This window comes from Manacus candei, unplaced genomic scaffold (genome assembly GCF_025592945.1).
Source record: "Manacus candei isolate 608988 ecotype Guabito, Panama unplaced genomic scaffold, ASM2559294v1 h1tg000014l, whole genome shotgun sequence".
In the NCBI taxonomy this organism is placed as follows: Eukaryota; Metazoa; Chordata; class Aves; order Passeriformes; family Pipridae; genus Manacus; species Manacus candei.
This window is the reverse complement of record NW_026138062.1, coordinates 56,893,275-56,919,016: the sequence shown is the minus strand read 5'-3', so window position 1 is coordinate 56,919,016 and position 25,742 is coordinate 56,893,275. Positions and strand designations below refer to the sequence as shown.

General features: G+C 47.6%; 2 protein-coding genes across 5 annotated transcripts in view; one reads left to right on the top strand and one right to left on the bottom strand.

Annotated features, from left to right (window-relative positions):
* The window catches only part of ARHGAP31 (Rho GTPase activating protein 31), a 198,848-nt gene that overhangs the window by 111,346 nt on the left and 61,760 nt on the right, over nt 1-25,742 (bottom strand). The gene's annotated exons all lie outside the window — the stretch shown is intronic.
* Nucleotides 385-25,742, top strand: part of LOC127467571 (galactosylgalactosylxylosylprotein 3-beta-glucuronosyltransferase 1-like) — a 32,136-nt gene continuing 6,778 nt past the window's right edge. The window contains exons 1-5 of one of the 4 annotated variants that reach the window (XM_051779696.1): nt 385-913; nt 19,810-19,958; nt 20,342-20,877; nt 22,213-22,509; nt 22,996-23,103. In XM_051779696.1, the coding sequence (XP_051635656.1) occupies nt 19,847-19,958; nt 20,342-20,877; nt 22,213-22,509; nt 22,996-23,082 (1,032 nt within the window). In that variant the 5' untranslated portion in view covers nt 385-913; nt 19,810-19,846 and the 3' untranslated portion in view covers nt 23,083-23,103. Of the gene's footprint in view, nt 914-14,246; nt 14,366-19,809; nt 19,959-20,338; nt 20,878-22,212; nt 22,510-22,995; nt 23,104-25,742 lie in introns of those variants that run through there. The other 3 variants (XM_051779694.1, XM_051779693.1, XM_051779695.1) reach the window with 3 other exon arrangements.

Here is a 25,742-nt window from a genome sequence, read left to right as displayed (position 1 = left end):
CACATAACCTGCTCCGAGTCAGAGGCTGCCAGACAAAGCGTTGGATGTGTCTCTTCATGTGGCCGGAGCAAGAAATGGTCCAGCAGCTGCTGCAGTGGGAAGTGGTTGTACCAGCACTCTTGCCCACCTCAGGGAAACTGAGGCACGCAGCGGCGATGTGCGCCATCAAGCAGCAAGTGAGGAGACCAAATCGCAGAAGCCCAGTGGTCCCTGGCGTAGGGCTATGCCCTCTAGGTTGCCTTATCGATAGCCAACCCTCACGGGCAGTAGCCGTGGCAGGTGGCTCCTTCTTGCTGCAGTCGGAGCGAGAAATCACTCCAACACCCGGGTGGCGGCAAAGCGATCTCTCCGACAGGAACAAAAAAAATCCCAAGCCCTCGCCTTCAGCGGGGAGAGCAGCGGCCGGGCCCGGGTCAGGGAACCCTCCCCCTCCCAGGGTGCCCGGCCCCGCTGCGGGCGGCGGGGGCAGCGCTGCGGCCGCGCCCGGCCCCGCTCTCGCTTCCCCCGCTTTTCCCGGCTCTGGTGCCCTCCTCTCCGCTCCTTCCCCCTCGCCGGCTCCGCTCTCGCCCCTTCCCCGCTTAAGGCGGCCCCGCGGGATGCGCGGCGCGCAGGAGTCGCTGCGGGCGGCCCTCGGCGCTCCCCCACCCCCGGCGCGGGGTGGCCTTAAATCGGCCCCGCGCCGCCCGTAGCCGCATCGCCGGCGCCGTCTGAAGGCGGGCGCCGCCATCCGCCGGCAGCGCCGACGGGCCGGTCCCGGCTGCCATCCCGGTGCCGGTCCCGGTGCCAGTCCCGCGGCGCAGGGAGGACACGCCTCCGCCCGGCGGCGGGCGATGCTCCCCCGGCAGCCCCCGGCGCGGTGCCGCCCCGCGCTCGGCGCCCCGGCATCTCCGCCGTGACCGACCCATCTCGCCAGGTAAGCGGGAGACTCGCGCTCGGGCATTGGGGTTTTGGGGGTGGGGGCAGCGCCGGAGATACAGGGGTGACCTTGCGGTCCACTGGCGCTTGGCGCTGGAGGAGCGCTCTGCCCTGCGACCGGCAGCGGGGTTCCCGAACTTCCTCCCTGCTCAGCGCCCGAACCGGCTCCGCTCTTCACGGGGAGCCCCTGTCCTTGCATCTCCCCACACCTTGGCCCGGGCACCTTCCAGAGGAGCGACATCCCACTCCCAGGCTGGAATTTTCCAGCTGTGGGGAGATGCCCCCATTCCTGGTGTGCGTCCACCCGGGAATCTCGCCGCCGGGATCTCCGAGCGATGGTACCCAAACGCGGGTCCTGGACACGCCGCTGCTCCCGGAGAGGTTTTATTGCTCCTCTTGGTGACAAATATCAGGGAAGCCAAAGTACAGAGGGGCGAAGGGGTTTGTATGCAGGCACAGGCAGGCTCGGTGGCAACCGAATTCAAGTGGACATGTCCGTGAGGGGCTCTGGAGAGGTGGACTGGGAGAGGGCAAGAGAAGGAGGGCGGGGAAGGGCTCTGCCCTTTTCACCCCATCTGGCACACGTGTGTCTGCCGAGGGATGCACTTGCTGGTTTTCTGGAGCAGAGTTTGGGGTCTATGTTGCTAGATGAGTTGGAAAGTACTTTTTTCAGCATCCTACTCCTGCGACTCACCCATCCAGCTTCAGGCCAGGGGAGAGCAGGGGTAGGCTCAGCAGCTAGTGCATGACAGGGAGAAACCCCTCAAGGTGCTGCAAATCTGGAGAGAAGCAGCTGTTTTCTCCGTAACTCTTTAGAGGAAACTGCCAAGGGGCAATTTCTGTGCATCTGGAGAGAAGGGGTATTTGAATCAGTGGGGCAGCACCAAGCATCACCATAGCAGAGCAGTAATGACAAGCAATAAATACCTGTCCAACAACTTGAAGTCCGCACAGCTCAAGGAGTGAGTGGAGGAGAGGGAGCGATGCAGCCTCTGCAGGTGCTTTCAGCTCGTTTCCTGGACCCAGTTTCCTTGTGCAAAGCACGTATGTGCAGAGAGTGTAACAGGCAACAGCGGCTTCACAGACAAGTCTGGTCACTCACCTCTGCTTCGCCTTAAATCTCGTCTGGTGCAAAAAGGGAAAAATGAGTTTACGCCTTGCATCCCTGGATAGCCAGCAGAAGTGCAAGGCGTTGACCTTGCTAGCCTCAGACAGGACTAGGAACAGGGACCATATCACAAGTTGGGAGACAGGTGCACAGAGACAGCAGGATGGGAACTTCACAGAAGGGAGGCCATCGTTTCTCTGAAATTAGATACCTTGGTAGAAGATTATGGGGACCTCAGTCTCAGGTAATAGGGAGGGTTACCGGGCATGAGGGGGGCACTGGCAGAGCTGTGTGTGACGCCCTGTGTCACATCTTTTTGCAGCTCTGCATGCTGCCAATCCCCTTCTCTCGATGCCTTGAAGCAGGATGTGGGGAGCTTGATGATTTTCGGTTGGTGCTTGCTCCATGGTTTCCTGGAAGCTCTCTGTTAGCAGGCATGCCTTGGACACAGACCGTGCGTGAGTGCCAGTGGCTGAGCACACGCTGTGTCTGCCTGGTGTGAGGCCAGGAGCTCACTGACTGTGATTCCTGCCCTCCCTATCTTCCAGGAGCGACTTTGGTGTTGCTTTCAGAGCACTTCAGTCTGCACTGAATTAAGGCTCTGCAGGGCAGTTAATGTGCAGAGGTAGATGTGCTGAGCAGCTAACTTGTCGTATCGGGTGTTTCAGGAATAGATGAGATCAAATTAAAGCTCTTGGCTTCTTTGGCATTTTCAGTGTAGTAACAATAATAATAATAATAACTGAAAAATCATCTAGGCACCCTTGCAATCCCAAAGCAATTCAATCAGCCGACACAGAGCACAGCTGAGATACAGCCACCTCTATAGCCAAATGCCTCAGTTCGATTTGCAAGACATTTTAGCAGCCATGGGATAGAAAGCAAAGCAGTTGGGCTGAGGACACTTGCTCCCACGGAAAGGGTTTTAACGAGAAAAGCTCCCGCACCTTTGGGCTTTGTTACAGTGTCATTTGGGAAGACTGTTGCCTAGGGAGCTGTACAGAGCTATAGAGCAGCTAAATGTACACAAGAGATAAAACACTTTCACAATGTACAGCCCTTAAATTCATATTCTTTCCACGGTTTGGGAATGTCTTTGTGACTATTGCCTATGTCCTCTAATGCCATCTTCCCTTCAGAGTGTCCGAGGTCATACTGGACAGCTCAAGGCTATGTCTCCTATGTAGCCAGCGTCCTTTCTTCTTGCTTATGAAGCATTGGTAGAGGTGCTTTTTGGCAGGGAACTTCCCTCTGCTTCAGCAGCAGGCCAGGAGATGTCCCTAGTGTCTGAGAGCAAAGTCATACCTAGCTGACAGCTTGCTGGCAGGAGCCTGGATTGCATTCACTCCAGCCGTACCCCTGGATAGCTTTCCTCCCCTCTTCACCACAGTAGTCACCTGCCAGTGGCAGTGCCCTGCACATCCTCATGTTTCTCAGTGCCTTCATAGCTCCAGCCTCTGCTGCCCCTCTCCCTCAGGGTGCTGGTGCTGCAGGCACAGTCACCTCCAGCTTCTCACCAATGCCTCAGGAGGCAATGTTGCTGTCCCAGCCATCAGAAGCCACCCCACAACCCCATCCATTTCCAGGAACTACTTCCAAAGCCTCTTCTTCCTCCTCTTCAGCTCTCTCAGTTGTCTTTCCTATTCCCAATATTTGGGAGCAATAAAGACGTATGCTGCGAGCCTTCATATGTGTGCCTACAAGGGATGAGACATTTGATAGGCTCCAAAGATGCCCTTTACTAAGCATGGAAAATTGCTCTGGGAAAGCTCTGCAATTATTCTGCAGGATGTACACAGGAAAGATGATATCTGTCCCCTTCCTCTTTGTATCTAATTGTTCCTAATAAAAGAAGAAGCCTAAAAGGGATGTAATAAACCAGACTGGAATCCAGGTCCCACACACCTCCAGGGCCCTGGAGAAGTCTAGGATCTCTCTGCCCTTTTTGCTTCTGGCCTTTCTGCCTAATAATAAGCATTATGCTTTTCTGCACCACTTCCCATCCCGAGATCTGAAAGTACTCCACATATGTGATTAAGAGCACTCCCTGCCCACATACAGAGCTGTTTGTCAGGATGACTACCCCCACTTTACAAGGGAGACACTGCAGCTCATCACGTCAGAGCTGAGACAGACCCAGATCATCTGTCTCCCAGGCGAGGCCCCTGCAACTCTGAGAAGCACTTGCTGGGAAGAAGCTCAGACTGACAGGACTGTGATTTAAAACCAATGAATATTACAAAAGACTAATAAATACAGGGCACAATGAGACCTGTGGCTGTCAGCACCCTCCTCTTGGGTGCAGGCAGAACTGCCTAAAGCCCGCTCTTCGACAGGGACACTGGTCAGACCCCACTGATTCCTTCAGGTTGGGGTGTGTCTCCAAACTGTGCCTTGATCCATGGTCAGCACACTTATAGAAACTTGGTCCTTTAATCTTTCATGCTGTTTTAGGCTGTGCAGGCTCATAATTAAGAGCTTGAAGTCTCTTCTAGTTTGCTCTCATGTGACATTAGTGCTCCCGAAGGTCTTTCCTTAAAAGCTTGAATTTATCTACTTTGCCAATGTTCCCAAGTGTTCAATCAACTGCCTTGTTGGCTTACTCCACCATGCAGTGTGGGGGGCTGTCTGAGATCCTTCTCCCTGAGTTGAAAACAGTGCACTTTGCAAATTCCTCAGATTTATAAAACGTGAGCCAAGTTTCCTCAGGAGGCACAGCTTCCCGGGACTGAGACACAGAACTGGGATCTACAGCTCCAGCACAGGGACCTTTAGATTTGGTTTGCTGCTCATCCCTACTTCTATCAGCTAAACCCACTAATGCCTAATGCACATAGAGACATTCCTTAAAATGGGGTTGGTTAGCTCAGAGACACAGTTAACAAGGGATATTGAGGTGAAAAACAAAGCAATCAACAACATGGAAGAGGGAGAATGAATGCTTCTTTATATGGCTTTTCTCAGTAAAGGAACTGGAGTGCATCCAGGAAAATGTGAAAGGTAGCAATTTGATGATAAAAGTACGTTTTTTTCCCCTGCTGTGATAGTGACATAAGGAACTCGCTGCTACAAGATGCTTCTGGTGCTGAGTGTAGGATTAAGAAAAAGAGGAGACATTTTGATGGATAGTAGATCATTTGTCACTGGACAGGTCAGTCCATTTGAAATAGATCTAAATCTTCAGGCTTCAACCCCTCACAGTTGCCGAGCATAGGATTTCTTATATCTTCTAAAACCCACAATATTGATCAATGTGAGAGACAAAGGACAAAAGGATGTTCAAGTGAAGATCACTGGAGCATATTTTAATTTCCAGGCAGAAGCAAAAAATAAGTGTTTTCCAGCCTGTGTGCTGACACTTAGCTCTCATAGGTTTGGGTTTGTCACCTAAAACAGGTTCACACTAAGTTCTGATGAGACTTGAGCTGCTCCAGTGGTGCTTATGTTGCCACTTCCCTTGCCTGTGTTATGGATTTTAACAGTTTGGAAGCATCCTGGCAACTTTGTGTGGTGTTAGTCTATCAATAACGCTGTATTTCAAAAGGAAATGGTGTTGTTCTATTCTTTGGATGTTACCTCTTGGCAAGGAGAGCAAGGGCATTTATTCCCAGTACAGCCAACCTCTAGACAAGCAGGTGCTGGGATTACTTGGAGCTGAACAGGGTTAGCAGTTGGGCAATCTCAGCTCTGGATAAAAGATTTTAGAGCAGCAGTTCTGTAAGTTCACGGTGGGTCTGTGTGTGGGAGTACAGGGCACGTGGGAACTGTGATTTGCTAAGCAAAGCGGGATTGCTCCTCGACAATCCTTGTATGGGAGAACTTGGAGAAAAAGCCAAGAGCAAGGCAGGCAACAGTACCTTGCAGACTCTGCCTCCCCTGAGACTATGCTCCCCATGTGGCATTGCAGGGCAGCCTGGCTCCTAAAGACACTGTGTTTAAGGGCAGGGGTAGAGATGTGGTTTTAGCAAGGTCCTCTATGTCCAACAAAAATCTCTCAGTACTTCCTGATAGAAACAGCACAGGTGATCCTTGCCTGACAGAAGCAGAGGTTGCTGGCTCCTCTCCCCCTTCATGCCCCAGTAGTTAAAGTAAGATACTTTAATATTCATCTTGCCCTGACCCTCTCTCATTCTGAAACCATTCTAAAAACAGCTGTAAAGGGGTATTTCTCTTATGACTGTAGATTTAATTTATTACTATGGTTACATCCATAGCTATGGGACAGGCAGCAATGCTGGGCTTCATGAAAGCCCTGGCTGTGACCACAGCAATAGGACTGACATTCACCGGGGCGATACTGCACCAAGTGCTATGTCAGAGACCAGTGCTGAGTGAGCCTGGGTGGCAGCAAGGGATCTTGTCCTCTCTGCAGTGCTGGGATGCCTTCCTCAGTGGAGGTGGTCCAGTCTATTGCATTCATTGTGTCCTCCCCTCCATTTTCTCCAGCACAGATTGCCAGGGTGAACTTAGCTTTCTCCCTGCTGATACCTCACCCCCTGGATCCTTCCCTCCTGAAGCCCTTCCCCCAGCCCAGATCCACACAAAGGTGAAAAAGAAGGAGGGGACGATGATTTCCTGTATCTGCCAGCTTCTCTCTCCACCTCTGACGTGAATGAGGCCCTTCATGGTTTTCTCTTGAGCAAACACAGATGCTTTTGTTTTATGGGCTGGTGGGACGGGATGGAATTAATAAATCAGAGAGCCAGTGCTGTGCCGCCACATTCCTGCAATTTTAAGGCAAGATCACACACAAAAAAAAAAGCAGAAACAAAATAGGCAATCTCTTCAGAGAGAGCTCAGATGATTTGACTGTGCCTCTTGCTTGCTGTCCCACTCGATCTCCTGCTCCCTCACTCTTGTTCATTCCTCCTCCTCCTTTCTCCTACTTTCTCATTCCCATTAACCTCATTTCTTCTCCTGTTCCCTCTCCTTCCCTCAGGAGCCACTTTCAGTCGCACCTTAGTATCTCACCTACACCCATTTTTCTTCCCTCACCTTCCTTTCATCTATACTTCCCTTACCTCTACCCCACAGTAAGGTGCAACCAAGGCTTGTACATCCAGGTATCAAGTTCAGTGTCCTGCATGCAAGTCCCAGAGCCAGGAATGCCTCAGCTTTTATACTGTGGACTGAAATGTCCACTCTTACACCTGCTTCCTCCACCCTGATTCATTTGCTCTTTGTAAGGAGAATGTTGCTGCCTGAGAGATTCATTGAATTACTCTGGGAATAAAGCACACAAAGTATTACTGTTCTTCTCTCCGACATGGTATTTAACAGTATCCCTGCAAGCAAAATTGGAGCCTGCCCCAGAAGTAGCAGACCCTTTTTCTCCTTGAAGGGTAACCAGAAATGCTTTGTCTAAAATTAATTCTTTTGAGCCCAGTAACAAGTTTTAACGTCTATACTTGCCTACCATCAGGTGGTAAGGGGCTAGGAGAAGATTTTTTTTCTGCCCTGTAATTAGCTGAGTGTATGTGGGGCTTCAGGAGGGCAATGCAAACCATGCGGTTAGTACAAACTACCGTCAAGGGGCTGAGACAGTTTTTATTCACTGCAAGGTTTGTTTTTTCTCTAATGAGCTGAGGCACTTGAAAGTCATTTCCCCAGAGTGCTTATACATTGTTGTGCTTATCTTACCTGTGAGGGAACTGAGGCACTGAAGCAGGTGAAACGATTTGCCCAGATCCACATACTGACGCATAGTTGAAGCCAGAAAAAGAACCAAGAAATCTTGTTTCACAGTTGACTGCTTTATCCTCTGGCCTTGGAGGAGGCCAGCAAAGACCTTTATCTTGTTTATATGAGTGGATAGTCATTCCAAGAGGACGCTGGGGCAAGGGTATCTTTCTGTACTAATATGTGTCTTAATGAGTCCTGTTGCTAAGCGGCTTCAATGATAGATCATGCATCTTCTTTACTAAGCATTGAAATAATTTTTTAATCATTAAAGCTAATATAGAATCCTCAGAAACATCCAAATCTCACAGCAGGGGCTGAAATTAGCAAGCAAACAGAAACCAAATCATGATTATCCCTGTGCACCTCTACAAAGCCCACAGGCAGCATCTGCTGAAGTCAAACACGAGCAGGGCTGAGCTGTATCTCAGGGCTGTGCTGGGCAGTCAGAGGCAAGCTGGCAAATCCTACTGCTTCAAGGTCTGCAGCAAGCTTCTTTCCTCCCTCAGACGTGTGCCAGCTCCTCATTTTGGTGGAGCAATACGAAAGGAGGTAGGAGTATTAACCACTGACCCCAGATAGCTGAGGCATCTCCTGGTAGATCTTTTGGAAGGAGAAATTATTTGCATTTTGTCAAGTGCTATTAAGTGGCAGATCTCAGCCTGGCCAACACTGTTCCCCCATCCTGGTTTTTTCTTTTGTTTTGTTTTTTCTCTTGAAACCACATCCTCCATCCTGCTCCTGTCAACATCTTACAGCCTCTGTTTTGTAAAATATTAGATATTTCAGGTGTCTTCTTCAGTCCAGTCCCCTGCTCTTCCTTCGCTCACACCTCTGCCCTCCACTGTGGGATACTAGCACCTCTTGCACTGTATCAGACCATAGTCTTCTCCACAGCTCCTCCAGTGATCCCAATGTGTTTTCCATCCTGGTTAGCAACTCTTATGCTGTTTCCTGTTTTCCTCAAGTCTACAATGGTTGGCTGCATGTTTTCAAATTATAACGGGAGCTTTCTTTACAGCAGAAGTGAAGTTTCTAACTTCCATGTTAGAATAAGATTCTTGGAGCATTAAGAAAAACACAACAGATCTCTTATTACTTGATATGCATCAGCAGCTCCATTACAAGGGAAGTCAGAGGACATTGGTAAACACTTTGCTAAGACCATTACCGCTGACCTCTGTGTTAAGAAGACTTTTGGGGGTGAATATAGTTTACACCAATAGTTTACAAATCTTTGGGAAAGGATAATTTAAAATTGCTCTTTCCACCTCCAAGAGTCATCATGCATGAAGTCTCTTGTCACCCGCTTGAGAACAAATCCTATACTGTTCCTGTACCATGACCAGTCTCCCCACTTGCCCTCCCAGTCACGTTAGTCTGTTAGACAAATTCTGCACCCTTCATCCCACCTAGTACTCTCTTCTGGAGGTGCTGCAGAGGACACGTGGTTCTCCTGTCAACACCAGCTCCCATTCAGTGGTAGATAAGCTGCCATCCCAGCAAGTTTTGTTCATAGTACATCAAGTCAAAGCCACGCTTGGATTGTAGCTCCCTGGAAGTCAAACCAAGTCCTGGAACTGTTTAACACTGGTGCAAAATAATCACTAAGCAGAATTTCTGCTTCTTTATGCTCCCTTCTGCAACACACTTACCGGAGTGATAAACTCTGATACTAAGTATTTCTTTCCTAACACCAATATGGGTCCTGACCTGAGCATCAGGACAAACACAGATGGCCTACAAATTAGTTACAGCAGCAGGAGCAGAAGTCCAGTTTCTTCATTCTTCCTTCCCAAGAGGTTTTTCGATGTTTCCTCTGTCTAGGAAGTGTTGCTGGTCCTTCCGAGTTATTTTTTGTGGAGCTGGTAAGGGATAGAGGTAGTTCACATGTGCATGTGTAAAGCTAGGAATGCCTCACCTGACTTCTTGACTTCCAGAAACGTCCTCACAAAGAACTGCTTTTGGTCTTGTGCTGCTGTAGCTCAGAAATACCAAGGTGACTGTCACGCTGAGGACACACAAGACCACTGTCGACAGAAGACCAGCACACCAGGCACCAGCCAAAGATGCAGGGTGTGTACACACTTGCAGGGGTTTGGGAAGGATGTGGGTGGGAGCAACCTTAGTAACACCATCCTAAGTTTAGCCCAGTTTGGGTAACACCCAGCATTGCTCTGCTGGGAAAGAGCTGATAAGTTGAAGAAGGAGACTTTACTACAGACAGGGAAAAAAGGTTGTTAACAGTCACTTAATATACGGAATCTAGTTCAGGACAAAATCTGTGAAAAGCAACCAGAAACGTGCTCCGGGGAAAGGAGTTCATTGTCTAGTAAAGACAAATTGGCCCCTTGTTTTAAGGCATTTCTGAGTTTCCAGAGATCCAATTTCTACTTTTGCAGCTGCCACTTTTACCAGCATCTCTGTGTTTGGGGAGACTACACCCTGATCCAAGGCACACAGTTTTTTGATAACCAGAGTAACCTTTCCTCCCTGTAACACAAGGAGAGAGCCAGATTCACCCCCAGAATCAGGACAGATTCAGATCCACCTCTCAGATTTACAGCAGCGGCCCACTTTTAATTTTAACAAGAAACCATTCTTTGACCTGATGTTTCAGGCCAACCTGATCTGCCTTTGAAGTGAGCTCCAAGGGCTCTCAAAGTGCAGAGGAGGGTCCAAAAAAAGCCTAGTTCATCTTTCCTTTCCAACCAGAAGTATCTATTCATGAGTTATTCTGTCCAAGGCCAACTGGCAGCCCATGAATGTGGAAGGAAGGTAGGAAGGACAGCACAGCCCAGAAACCTTGACTGCAGAGGTGTAAGAGCTGGGGAGAGGCATCTCCCAGATTTTCTTGCTTGTATTTCTGCAAATATGATACTTCAAACTCAAGAAACAGACAGAGCAGGCAACTTACCAGGTTGGAGGGAAGCATCACCCACTTATACATCCAGGTCTCGATCAGCCTGAAGCACACAATTTCACAGGTAAGCCCACAAGTACAATACAGCATAGGCTGACCTCCCTCTCAAGGGAAGGTTCACAAACACTGTGTGTAAAGATGACTCTTAGACCTGTCTGCTTTCAGGTGCAATTAAGGAGCATGGCAGAGAGCAAGCCCTGTACAAGCAAGCCCTATGGCAACCCTATGCACTCAAAGGGAGAGATCAGAGTTTGTCTCTTGTTCTGAGAGCTCGTCTGCCCTCACAGCCTTCCCTGCCTTCCCAACACACTCTTCCATTTTCACAGTGCAAGACATGGAAAAGCAGAAACCAAAACCTACATCTTTTTTTTCTAGTAGGCTTGGATTTTTGTCAGAAAGGGGCACTGACTTTTGCTACTCTTCAGCTCCATCTGTTCACCCAACTGGATCCACTGCTTACCTTTTCTACAAAATAAAACTTATTTCAATATCTTCTGGCAGCTGCTGCCAGTGTCCAAGTTAGATATTTTAACTACTGTGCTAACTGCTCCCGTGGCATTCCCAGGAGGTGGGAATTGCATATGGGTTTCTTGACACCTTGGCACCTAGTTCAGATGTGACCTGCCTGTAGTCCAGAGTCAACAGCTTCCCTGATAGGACAGGGAAGGACAGCAGGGCAGCTACAGCAGGACACTGGCCATCACCTTCCTGTCCCTTCTTTCCTTCGCAGTCTTCTCTTTTTATTTCACATACAGAAGGCAGAAAAATAAACACTGTTTTCTGACTCTAATTTTCATTTTACTGTTTCTTTTAATCGAGCCCAAGCTACACAGATCAGCTGTGGCATTGAAGGTACAAGTCAAGCAGCGGACCATAACATATATCTATTGCAAAAGACAATTCTCTAGGTGCCAATTTATTTCTCCATTCTACATTTGTTTATAAAAATGTCTGCATGACGCTCGGATGCCGTGCAGCAAGTGGCAAATCTAGTGAGTGCTGATTATTTATTTGGAGGAAGAAATCAGAATTAGCATTTTGGACCATCTCAGCTAGTTACAAAGCAAGTGTATTTCACACAGTTCAGAGAACTGCAACGGCAAAAATGTCCATCAGGGAGACCAAAGTGATGTTTCTCCTCTTTTTACTTCTCACACAACTAACAACTGCGTGATGTGGTAGCAACTCATCGGGGCTGGTCAGTGTCCTCTCTGTGCTAATCTATATGGAGCGGCCACCCACAAAAACATTCCACACAAATTTGCTGTTTTCTTGGTGGTTTTATTGATCACATAACTCAGCCAGCACTCTCAAATAAAAACTCGGGGGGATTCTTACCTTTGCATTGCACTCACATATTCAGCTTGGGAACATATTCAGCTACATTGATATTTTAGACAGCATAATCGCTGTTTCACTCATTTGCACTCTGAATTCAGCCAGAGCAGCTTCTCCTTTGCTTTCTTTTGACCTCCTTAGGGCTAACCAGGAAGTCCAGCAGGGGAGAGCATTTCAACATTGCCTTTGAAAGCAGGAGGAAAACAAGCTGTCTAAATCAATCAAGGGTGTGCATTAGTGATAGCATGTTCCTCTGGAGGTCTGCATTTGATGTCATATTGACACATAGCTAAGATCAAAGCCTGTCTCTGCATCCTGGCTGCTACCACAGGAACAGCATTGGCCTTTGGGCCTCATATCTTTAGAAGGAGCTTTGTGATCAACATGATTTTTTTCCTCCCAAAACAAGCACCTGTGGAATATAATTATCCATCAAATAATGCCTAATGCCTTTTTCTCTGATAAAGTAATTCCTCTCCATCTTTGAAAATGTTCTGGAAGGAAATACTATGGGTTTTTCCTTTCTGCTTTTGTAAGAAATCTGTAAAATGACAGCTCCCACTCCTGCTGAACAGGCATCAGCTGTTAACTCAGTAGGGAAAGATCTGAATGAAATATACAGAAACTTTGGAACAATCCGCTATTGTTTTTGCTTCCTTAGAATTATTTTGCCTCCTTGGAAAAAAAGAAAAAGAAAAAAGCCCTTTTTTTGTTGGCTAATGCAGATATTGGGCTGATTCATGCTGATATGTTTGGAATGATTATTCTGTAATAGTCATCAGCGTCTGAAAAGGACTTCAGTTCTGCCAGAGCTCAGCAGCAGGGGAGAGAAGCTGACGTTTGAATAAGCCCCCGACTTTCCTTTCAAGAGAGGATAACTCCAAGCTTAGAGGTCTCTCAGGAGACAGCTAGCTTTCTCAGGAGACATCTGGTACCACCTGCTTCTCTTTAGGCCTGAGTTGCTAATCTTTCTCCAGGTATTTCTGGCATCCCTGGATTACGGCTCTGCAGTGCAGGGAAATTGTGATGGGGCAGAGGGCTGTGTCCCTCAGAGTCACAGCCCACCCTTGCCAATGCTCAGGGGGCAGGAAGGCAGTGACAGGTTGCATGGGTCGATCATGAAGGACATTTGGATCTCAGCTGATTAAAAATAGCCTGGTTTAGACCTCCTTTTTCAGGCTCCGGAAGGCTCCCTGTGAGGATGAGTTTTGCAGCCAAGTTCAAGGTCTAGCATTTATCCGAACTGGGTTATCTCCATTCCTGCTGATAGCCCAGATAGTGCCTGGATACCCTTGATCTACCTGGGGATAGCAGGCTGAGCCACGTGCTGTCTCTAAGGTATTGGTTCCCATGGGACATAGCCAGCAGATTTAATTAGCTTCGTTAAAGTTTCCTTTTTGTTTTCTGTTGAGGTTTTTGAGCCTTTCTTTTTTTTTTAAATTGGAACAAAGCCCTGTATAAAGCATCACCCTCCTCCAGTCTGTGCTCCCCCACGCAAGCCACATGTCTGGGATAAGGATGCTTTTGGGAAAGGCACCATGCCAAGCTGTTTATGGACCAAGACTGGAGGAAGATTCCTGACTTGGGTTCATGTGGGCAGTGGAGGGATGGGGGGGTGTGCATAGTGTATTCCCCAAGGACAAGTCTGGTTTCTGGGTTGAAGTAACTGTGCTCCCATAGGGTGAAGAGATCAGAGCTGGCAGGGAGAGGATGAATCCTTTCTTTGCATCTGAGGAAAAGGCAAAGGAACTTGGGAAGGGCAGCTGTTTCGCTGGGAGTGACTCACTTCCTGGGGAAGTTGTCCCCACAGGAGCCTGCTCACCAAGGGACAGAGTATAGATGGGGCTGAGCCTTGAAACCCCACAGCTGCTGGTAGTTCTGCTCTTCCTGCCCTGGGGAAGGACCTGGCCATCCTTCCCTGTATTGTGTTATTATTTGTAGTTCTCTGATTTTTGTCTCTCCAGGGGACTCAGTTAATTTTCCCTTGCCCTCTGTCCCCACAAGTGGTAGAGAAGTACTCACCTCATTCAGATGGCAGGTGTCACTTGCCTGAAGGCATTCACAAGGTCTGCAGCAAAGGGAGGATTAAAACCCCTAGCAGAAGAATATTCTTCCATCTTCAGAGAGAACCACAGTCTCCTGCATTGCCTGTACTACTGGGAGGTCAAGATCCCAGTTGTAGTTTAGGAGAGAGCCTTTCTCTTCCCTGTTCCATGCACCTCTCCTATGAAGTCATGCTGAAAGAATTGAGATTGTTCAGCCTGGAGAAGAGAAGGCTCCAGGAAGACCTTAAAGCACCTTCTGGTACCTAAAAGGGGCTACAAGAGAGCTGGAGAGGGACTTTTTATAAGGGCGTGTACTGATAGGACAAGGGGAAATGGCTTCAAACTGAAAGAGGGTAGGTGTAGATTAGATATTAGAGAGCATTCTTCACTTTAAGGGTAGAGAGACACCAGCACAGAGAGCTTGTGGCCGCCCCATCCCTGAAAGTGTACAAGGCCAAGTTGGATGCAGCTTTAAGCAACCTGGTCTAGTAGAAGGTGTCCCTGCCCATTAGATGATCTTGAAGGTCCCTTCCAACCCATATCCTTCAATTATTCTATGATTCTATGACCTTTCAAAACAGACATTAATACATCTTTCAGATGCACAAATGCTGCTCAATCCAAAACAATCCATGATTCCATAATTAACATTTCCCTTCCTGGAAAAAAATACTCTTCCTTCTTTTTTTTTTCCCTTTGTTTTTCAGCCACCCAGTTCCATCAGAGTTTAGGGGAGAAATTGCTATTTACTGAGTAGAAAACCAAATTTTCATTTTCCCCTTCTCTTTCCCACCCCCACAAAAAATACAGCTGACCGTGTATCCTCGGGCACTGTCCTTTAGATCTAGCCCATCCTTTCTGTCCTACAATGATGCTATTCCTGCATATCTGTCTTGGGGTCAGAGGAGTCTCACTGCTGAGAAATGTCCTGTGTGGCTGTGTTTGCACAGTAATTACCCTTGCTTATTCCAGAGCAATAACCCATTCCACCCACTTCTGTGGTTCCTTGAATCCATCCTCCCACTTTATCAAGCACATCTGAAACAGGCAGGCAGCTGCCTGGTGAGGGGAAGCGCTGCAGCATCTTGGCCTGTCTCGATTTTAAACACTATTGTAGTTTCGGCTGAGGGCTCTGATGGGCCCGAGGGAATGGGGGGAGAGGGGACAGCAGCTTCCTGTGCATTTCGGCAAAGCAGAGACTGAGCCGGTGCTGCTCACCACAAATACCGGCGCTGTCATGAATTATGCATTCCTTGTTTAAAGAGAGGTCGCTCTCATCAATAATTGAAAGCTCCCTGCTCTGCCTTCAGCATCACATCTCCCACACCGGGAGTTAGGGATCTCATGAAATCTGCATGGACTTCCTCAAGGTGGCTAGGGGCTGATGGAGAGAGGCAGCAAAATGCAGGCAAAACAAACCAAAAATCCTGCTAACAGTTTTAGTGCATGAAATTAAGAGTCATTTGCATCTACCTGCAGCTCTGCTCCAGTTCTGCCCCTCACACTCCTCTCTCCTCCCCTCTCCACGCCTCTCTCCTCCCAGGGTATGCACAGAATGGTAGGCTTGCAAACATGGTACAAACCGAGATAAGCGAGTATTTCTTGAAACTTTTGGCTCTGTTAGCTGAGACTAGTTTGCTTTGAGTGCTTGCCTAGAAAATCTCTACACTGGATGGCGGGATGTTCCCAGGGGACACTTTGAACCGTGAAATTTGTCCCTCTGGGAAGATAATGATCTTTACAGCCTGTGTCTCCAACTATAGCTGTACAGTCCTGGGGCTGGTTAAGCATTCAGGGTCTTCTAAGCCTGGCTCAGGCAGACTGGCTGCCCTGAACCAGAGGCTGCAAAATCACCTTTCTTGCAGCCCAAACTTTTCAAAAGGTGTCGTTCCTATTCCGGATAAGGAGGTGGAGGGCAGAACCAAAACCTCAGAACAGAACTACCAAAACCCATGTGACTAATAATTTCTGAGGTATAAAGGAGGATGTAAATTGAGCAGCTTTTCAACATGGCTGTAGGAAAATTGCAGGCACCTGAACTCATATGTCAGCCTGATAATCTCCAGTCAGCTGGGTCTCTCCCTAACTTTCACCTTTCTCTGCCATTCGCTCAGCATGTCCTTTCAAACTCCTCTGCAGTTCAGGGAGAAAATCACTGCCTGGGTTGTTCTCCAGCCTGGAAACTTTATCCCTCTCTCAACATCTGGGCTATCCTGCCTGTAACAAATTGTTGGTAATTAGTCAACAGCAGATGAAGGGACTGGTCACATGCAATGCTCTGAACCTCGGCCAGATCTTACTTCTCTTCAGTATCAGTCTGGGTCATTTGGCTCTTCCCACTGTGTGCTTCTCTGGTTCTCTTCTCCTGAATCCTTTCAGATTAAGGCCCCCCGCATCAGCACATGAGCCTAAACGGAGACTGAATGGTGTGGTATCTCAGGAACTGAGAAGTCTGACAAAGCAGCATGAAACAAAAGCAGTACAAGAAACATTTTGTCCCTATCATGCTCAGTTTTGTGCTCTGTGTGTGTGTTTGTTTATTTTTTAATGGAGAACAGAAGATTGATGGATGAAATTAAGAAGAGGGATGTGTAATTGGAAAACAGCTCAAGAAGGCTACAGGCAGCATATTGAAGGCATCCATCAAACATCCAGCTAATGTTGTTAAGGGTGTGTAACACAAACAAGGGCTGCAGGAGACACTAGGGAAAAAAAAGAAAAGGAAAGAGAAAGGGGAATAGGCAGGACAGGAGAAATAGCAAGGGAGGAGAAGTGCCAGCAAGAGAGTACAATCAATAATATTTGTATTGCGAGCACATCCAAAGGCTCCTGTTGGGATCAGCGCCGGACTGTACAAGCACATTAAGGGATAGTCCCTGCCCTCTACAGCTTAAACCCAGGAATTACCGGATGATCGCTGGAGATGGGTTTAGATGATCACAAAATTTTCTTCTGATCTTCAATCTCATTTAATAGGATCTACTCTGAAAGAGTTTAAGGCAGAAGGAAGGTAGCTGGTTGTGCCAAGAATACACACAGTAATGCTTGCCAGCAGGCATGCAATTAATCTGAACCACTTAGGAGACTTTGTTTTTAATTATAAAAAGTAGGTAAAAATATGTGCAGTAAACCTCTGTAAGCCCCACTGGGGCCATCATCAGGCTATTCAGAGGCATTGAAATGTGACTGGGTTCTGATACTGTGTTTTCAAAAGGATAGGCTGATGCTTTAATGGACCACTTTGTGGGAAATATTCTATGCAGGGTGGACATTAAGAGAATGCAAAGGGCCTTTGTGTGGGGAAGGATAGAAGACAAAGGCTAAAATTATTAGTAAGCCAGGGGATTCCTTCAGTCCTGGAAAGAGGTAAGAAAAGAGACTCTTAAGGATTGAGATAAGGTGGATGAAAGATGTAAAGCAACACAGAAGAGCACAAGCATGATGGATACAGGGGGAGAAAGTGGGGAAGAAAAGGCACCATTTTAAAGAGAAAAATAAAGTATTCCAAGAGATATTTTTTGAAAATGGGGTTAAAGTCAGCTCCTCTGCAAGGTTCACAAGTTACCCAGGGCTTTATGCAAGGCTTAACTTGTTCAGCGTTGCCTGCTTTGGAAAAGTAATAGAGAGAAGGTGCATGTAGAAATAAATGAGCACAAAGCACCAGGGGAGTTGCACACACAGACAGCATCTCCACTTGTTTGCAGTGTTCAGGAAGCATGAACAGGGCTGGCTGGAAGGGGGAGGAGGAGAAAGAACTAGAAAGGGAATTCGTTAAAAAAATCTTCTAACTCTGATCCACTCTCCTCTGTGCTCTCTTGGTAACACAGCTGCCACTGCTGCCTCCTCCTCTCCTTCCCTCCAGAAGCAACCTGAGTTTGCAGCAGTGGCAGGCCTGCTGCATAGAAACTGTGTCTGTATAATTAAGTCCTTTTATTAAAGGGAAAAAGCACTGGCTGCCTGACTCTACTGCAGGGACATTTGTAATTGCAAGCTACCAGAGGAAGCAAGGAGCTTCAAGGAGCCTGAGTGGACCTAGGTATCTGCTATTGTTATTAGCAATTTTTGGATTTCTTTTGTGGCTCTGTCTGTTTTCACAGCCATGAACGACGGAAGCTTTACTCTGCAGTGCTGTGTTAGGAAGAGAAGGTATTTCCTGTAGGGAAAGCAGCCCCTGGTGTGGGTAATATCACTCTGCCCCGTGTCCAGCCTGGATCTGTAGCTTACCAAACACCTATGCCTTTGGCATTAGAGCTTGAAGGGGACTCTTGTACTTGCCTGGGACCCAGTCATCAAAACCCAATGAAGCTATGCAGAGCCAGCATGTTTGCTGCACAAGGCTCCTGCTGGCATCACCAAAACACTCCTATGTGCCCCCAGCCACACAGGTTCCTTGGCCCACTTCTTCACCAGTTTTTGATAGCTTGGAAGTAGAGAAATGGGCACCATGGTGTTTACTGAGTGAGTAGGTAAGAAACATTAGAGATTATCACCATGAATGGCTGTTTTGGGGAGCAGTCAGTGGAAGTAGATTCCCTTGAGGGATGGCTCCAGTGTGGTACCATTGGTGCCAAACAAGGAATGAGCTTGTGTAGCAGTAATTACCTTAACAGGGAATGCTTATGTGCATCCACTTGAAGACTTGCTGAGATGTGCTAGTCTTCTGTCAGATCTGGCTGAAATAGGTTTGATAGTTATTGGTGGTAGGGCACTAATGAGCCCTGCAATTGCATAATACTTGTTTTTTCAGGACACCAAGGTAAAATGTCAGGGAAACAATTAAAGACAGATTCTAAGAAGGTCCCAGAGGATAAATTTAGAATAGCATCTCCTAATAACTTCCAGGAGTACCCTGTGGCTGCTGTCACTGCAAGGCAGAGCCCTTTTGAACTACTTGTCGTGTTTCTTCTCACGTCATTCTCTAAGGCTGAAGCAAGGCAATCCTTCCCATTTGGACAGATGAGGAGCTGCTAGACCCAAATCCTTGACAAGGAGCTGTCTTTGAACAATATGTGCCTAGGTCCCTTTGAGGACCCTGGTTTTAGATGACTGGCTTTCAGTAGACATAAAATTCCCTGGCCTTCAGCCCAGGTCAGCAAGAGGATGTGATGAGGCTTGCTGGATACTCTGAAGTCTGTCATTTAAACTAAGTGCTGCAATGGCCGAACACTGGAAGCCAGAAGGAGAAAGTGATGTGGAATAATTAAACTTTCAGTAGGCATCACCAGCACTGTGGAATAACCAAGGCAGGGATTTCATGGAAAAGTTAGTAGGTGATAACATGCATCCCTGATTGCCTCAATGCATCTGCATAAGGAGGATGAATTAAAACCACAGAGATGAAAGAGATACTGGCTATCTTGAGGATGCCTGACATTATTTGTTTTCTCCACTTGCATATGGAGGCACACAAATCTTTCACACAGTTTTAAAAAATTGTACAAAAGAAGCAAATTAAATGGCCACCACAAAGCTCAGGAATGAACATAAGTGCCAGAGAGGGAGCAAGTAGCAGTCTTCTCTGGCTTCAGAATCAGCAACAAGAACAACCGTAAGTTAAGGACAGTGGGTTCATCATGGGACAGTGGAAGTTCTTTATAGCAACATAAATAGCTAAAAGCTTTATTCAATAGCACTGGAGTTGGCCAGGGCAGCTGGAACATGGTTAGGGCCCGCAACGTTAATGGGGCTCCTTGTAAACTTAGACAAACACTTTGCTGAATCAGGGCCAAACGTTTATCATGTCTCCCTGCATTTGTGATGATTGATATTTTGGAGGCCTTACTCTTTTTCTTTTCTGAAAGGTAGAGAGATGCCTGGGCATTGGAAGCTCCCTGCAGCATGCTGAGGAGACGTAACCTTCTTACCACGCTCCTGATTGCCTTGCCATGGGCTCTTCTCCTAACCTTGTGGCACCAATATCCAACCACCCACTACCTCAGCCTGCTGAGAAGTAAGTGCAAGAGTTCTGCTGTCAGTGTGCTGGTGGTTGTGATGATTGCTGGTTCGAATCCTGGTGGGAGATGCTCTCTAGTGGGGTGGGTTAAACAAAGATACGGTTGCCTGAAGGCCCCCTAAGGGTTTACCTGCAGCAGGCACATAAACTGTTCTTAAGAGCATGTTAAACATGTATCTTAGGCTAGCTTTGTGGAGAGGATGCTGTTGTGCTGAGCACTGACTTCAGACAGATGTGTCCCAATCTCCTTCCTGAAGAGGAAGCAGCCTGGCAGTTGTTAGTCCTCTAACATCTTCTTATTCTTTTCTCCTTCTTTTTCTTCTTCTTCCTGTTCCTTCCTGCCTGCCTTCCTTCCTTCCTTCCTTCCTTCGCCCCAGAAGAGACAGATGAGAACGTGACCTCTAAAGTTCTCCTCAATGGTACGTCTGCACTGAGAGAAGAAGGCTTCCCATCATGCACTCGGCAGCAGCAAAGCATAGGGGCTACCCCTAAAATCATCCAGAATTATGTGTACTCCAGGCCTCCCCCGTGGTCAGACACCTTGCCAACCATCTTTGTTATTACCCCTACCTACACCCGTCCAGTGCAAAAAGCTGAGCTGACCCGCCTGGCCAACACCTTCCTACATGTACAGAACCTGCACTGGGTGGTGGTGGAGGACTCGCCGCGGAGGACCAACCTGGTATCCAACCTGCTGGAGAAGGCTGGGCTCAACTTCACCCACCTCAATGTGGAGACGCCCAAGAGCCTGAAGCTGGGTCTGTCTTGGATCCCATCCCACACCCCAAGAGGGACACTGCAGAGGAACCTGGGGCTGCACTGGCTGAGGGACAGCTTCAGCAACACTGCACCACCAGAAGGGGTGGTGTATTTTGCTGATGATGATAATACCTACAGCCTGGAACTCTTTGAAGAGGTAAGAGACGTAAAATTACATGGGGCAGAAAAGCAGGATATAGCTGCAGAGCCTCTTAAGTCCAGTTGCACTTGCAAAGACCTCTAAGGGAGGTCTACCACATGGACTTTTATCATCAGCTGGGAGACGAGGGCTCTGGCATGCTGCCTGGAGCTCACCTCACCCACTCTGCACATAATGCCAGCTAAGTATAGGGCAGATGCAAACCTACAGCTATGCAAACCCAGGAACCACGCTTCAAAGGGCTTAAAGAGCAAAGACCACATCTGCCACGGTACGGGCTGCAGATGTGAATAGTCACTCACACACCGTTGCACCAGCTAGAGTCCCTTTTGCAGGGGACCAGAGGATATACACCTCAGAATTTATACTTCACCACAGGGACAGCTGACCTAATTTAAATAAGCACCAAAGACATACTTCTGGCAAAGCATAAGTCTGCACTGTTTAGGGGTGTGATGGGTAGGGGACAGCAGAAAAGTTGTCTTAATTTCTAGTCTGCCTTTACTCCTTGGCTGCCCTTCAGTACTTCAGTTGCAGCCACCACAACAGGGTTGTGCCTCTGGGATCACAGAAGCTTGCCCAGACTTCAGCTGAAAACCTGGCTTTTGTGAGATGCCAAGTCTATTGTAAACTTGCAAAAATCCAGTAAACTCCCTTGTCACCAATTAAAGCCAAACTGTACTAAGCCACTTGAAGTGCAGAATTATGCATCAGAACATATTTCCAGTTCTCAGAATTTTTTAGATCTCTGTTAAGCTCATCCTTTCTTACTTCTTTCCAGATCCTTTCTGACAATTTCAATAAAACCACACTCTTTCAGGCAGTAGCCATGGATGAAAAAAGAAGGTGGGAGGTGGGGGAGAAATTGTTATAGATGAGGACAAAGATGGATCAGTCATGGGGGGAGATTACTTCCGTGAGGATGAAACTGGAGTGAGTGGCATTGATAATACAGAGCTAGAAGCCTGATAGAAGTTGTACGTGGCATTTACAAAAATGACAAAATTCTACCAAAAGAAAGGAAAAAAGTCCAAATGAGATCAGGAAACCAAAGGTTTTCATTCTTCTGAGGAACTGAACATGGGCACAGAGAAGCAGTGAAGCAGGTGTTCAGAGGATAATGTGCTAAAAAACAGTCTTGTGGCTTTGGAAGCTGTAGCTCTTCAAGCAGTAGTGCTGCCTAGAGCGATGTGCTGCCTAGAGCGATGTGATTGAACGGGAAGTCAACAGGGGAGGACATGTGCCAGGGAAAGCAGAGAATGGCACACTAATGGGTTGGGACAAACACTGTGGGGTTGAATTCTCACAGCACTGTTTCTTTCTGGCACACAGATGCGCTACACAAGGAGGGTGTCCGTCTGGCCGGTGGCTTTCGTTGGGGGGCTGCGATATGAATCCCCAAAAGTGAGCCCAGCGGGGAAGGTGGTGGGCTGGAAAACCGTCTTTGACCCTAATCGTCCCTTTGCTATTGACATGGCTGGATTTGCTATCAGCATCAAGCTGATTTTGGAGAAGCCTCACGCCAGTTTCAAGCTGGAGGGAGTTAAAGGAGGCTACCAGGAAACCAGTCTCCTGAAGGATCTAGTGACTATGGATGGGCTGGAGCCCAAAGCAGCCAACTGCACAAAGGTGAGTAGGACAAAAAACCTTGAAGATACAATCTCCTTACTGTGTCCTGGCTACTTTTACAGCCTCCTGCCCTACTCCTCCACCTTCCACTGTGCCTGCCCTGTGCTGGCACATGTCGGTGCCAAATGGTGCTGGGACAGACGGACAAAGCCTGCCAAATTCTTCACAGATGTGAAGCTCAGAGAGAGCTGAGAAGCGGTGTTACGCATTCTGTGTTAATAAAGAACCTCAGATGTACAATCTGTGCCCAGACTGCTTCTCCAAAATCCAGGAGGATTGGTAGAGGTTTGAGTCTGGTGTTTTGATCCAGAATGATTCCTCCTCCTTGTCACTGTTTCATGCACCTGTGAAGTGTCTCCCAGGATCAACCCCTTTGAATCACATGCTTCAAACAGCTGTGAACCCCAGGTTTCTGAATATCCCACCTAATACTCTCATTGTTTCCATGGCATCCAGAACCCTCGAACTCCTTGTATTTCCTTCTAGGTGCTGGTCTGGCACACAAGAACTGAGAGGCCCACTCTGGTTAATGAAGGCAAGCGTGGATTTACAGACCCCAGAGTAGAGGTGTAAGCAAAGAGCCAGCTCCAGGGTGTGAGTACCTTTGTCTTTATTGTTTTTAACAGGACAAAAAATGTGTACCCATCTCCTTATTTATGCTATTATTTCCTCAAAAACTGCATATCTGACTGTCCCAGTAATTAACCATGCTACCCTTTGCACAAGAAGTTTCTTACTCATTCAAGACTCCTTGCAGATCACATGGAAGCTTTGCCAGCTTACAGAGAGAAAAGTGGCAGCAGAGTCCTTCAGCTTCACTCAGTATTAAGGACAAGACAAATTCCTTGCTCCACTCTTTCTGCCAGCTCCAAACGCTCTTTAGTGTGGGAGTTGTCCTACAGTGTATGGAAGGAAACCACACTCCTGCAGCAACCTTTTGTCCCAGCAGCCCTGCCACCTCTGCAGTGCTTCATGCATCCACCTTCAGCTTTTATCCTGCGTGAACAGCTGTGGTGTGGGTGCAGCAGGGAAAGGCTGATAGAACACTTAGACCACCACAGAACAGGAACTGGCAAAGCACAACCTACACAGACTCTCAGTTTGAGGGGTTTGGTACCAGCGTTATGAGAGCTAGGAATACATCTGCTGCTGAGGAGAAATAGTGAAGGCACTAGGAAGTGCCTTTGCAGTTCACAGAGCCAGGATCAGCAGAAGGATGGGGGATTATGGCAACCAACACTGGTGAGGGCAGGAATGTATCAGAGATCATTGATATGTTCTTAGGAAGAGCTTGATGAAGAACAGGCTTCAGAGGAGCTATGACCTCCTCTGCCAGGTGCCATGCCCTCTCATCCCAGTGTCTGCCTCTGACAGATTCCTATCCAAAAAGATTCAAAAGAATAAGTGTATCCCATTTTGGAGTACCCAGCTCTTTCTGAAATTATTCGTATCTGTGTCAGGATACAGGATGCTGAATGATTTAGTCCTACTTAGGAAGATATTCTAGGGCTGCTTTCAGTTCTGACCCCAATATACACCTCAGCTCAGCTCTACCAGTGGAAATAAAACTGGCAGCTTTTATACAGACAGGCACGAGTATTTCAACTTCTGCACTGATCTCCTGTGTGCATCATGAGTAGCTGCATACAGCATTTCCACATTGTCTCATCATCTCTGAGTGACAGCTGTACAAAGAGTGCAAAGCAATCCCAGTGCCTGTACACCCAGCAGCAGATGGAAGGGACATACGTCAGTTGCTTAAACACAGACACCTGGTTCCACCATAGGGACCCTGGGGTAGCCTACCTGGCCCTCCTGTAGGGCACAAACTCTGTACTGTATCTGCCAGCCTTTTATTAATATCTCAGATATCTTAGCAACCCATAAATGATGCAAGGCACCTGTGCTTAGGCTGCAGCTCCACTTTTCACCACTGCTTTTGTGAGATCCACTAGCAGCAACAGGCTCATTTTGCATACTCACCCATTCTGAGTCTGCAGTAGGCTGAAGATTGCCCAAACTCAGCTTACAAGCACTCAGAATCCAGTTAACTGGTCTGGAGTTACCACTTACCTTGCAAAGGATGAGCAGGTTTATAAAATCTCAGATAGATTAGACCCTCCTTGACTAATTGCCAGAGGAGGACTGTTCCACTACAGATGCAGGGTATGGATGTGATGTTTCCATAAATATGCCATTTATGTATCAGCACTTTTGTCCTCAGCATCTCTCCCAGGCCAAACAGCCATCCTACATGAGAAATGCCACACAGAAGCTATGGATTCTCAGGGGAATGGCTCCCCGCAAGTCATTTGTTGTGGGAAAGGAAAGCAAACACTCTGAGAGATAAAGACACTGCCAGACGTTCACCAGCAGGACTTGCATCCTTATCTAAGCCATCCTCTCTGATGCTTTCAAGCAGATTGTTGACTGGGTCATCCCTGTAGATTTTGAAGGAGCTTTTCACTTGCATTAGCAGTGAATTTGACCACAATACCTTCTGCACCACTGTCTGCCATGTGGGGCAGCTACTCTGACCTGCCAAGTGGGCAGGAGGCATCCACTCCAGGAGACACCTGCAAGGTAAATTGCTTGACTGGGCAGTCAAGCAAAATTGTTAGGTTGCCTCTCTTAAAGTTTTAAGTTGAGATCTCTGCTGATGGCTATGGTGTTTTGAAGGTCCTTACTATCAAGGCAGCTAAACTTCAGAACCTTGACAGACATGATCTAGATAAACCAGGGCTGAGGGGAAAAAAAATTGCTTCCCTGGGGATATTCTGTTCTTAGACACAATAGGGAGAATGCTTCCATCTTTCCCTCCCAGCAATTAGTCCTTGTTGAGGATCAGATTGAGCCAGTTAAATCCCAGACCTCCCAGAGCCTTCTTTCCCTTCAAAGCCTGCAGATGTGGACTAGGCAGACATTGCTTGATGCAGGATTTGGCAATCTCTCATAATCTCTAGTTGGGCCACTTGTACGGCTGCTTGCCACAGAGTAACCGAAAGCTATCACAGCATACATCCCTGCCGACTCTACTGAAACACCTTCGAAACACAGGCTTTGGCTTCTGAGAACAGAAGACAGAAATTAATTTCACTTCCTTTTTTTTCTTTGTTAAAGTCCTGAAAAGTATCACTCAAGACTGGTATTATAAAAACTACCTAGTCTTATTGCTAACATTCATTTATAGGCATCTGAGAGAGAAGAGTGTGCTTAGGTTAACACAGGGCTCC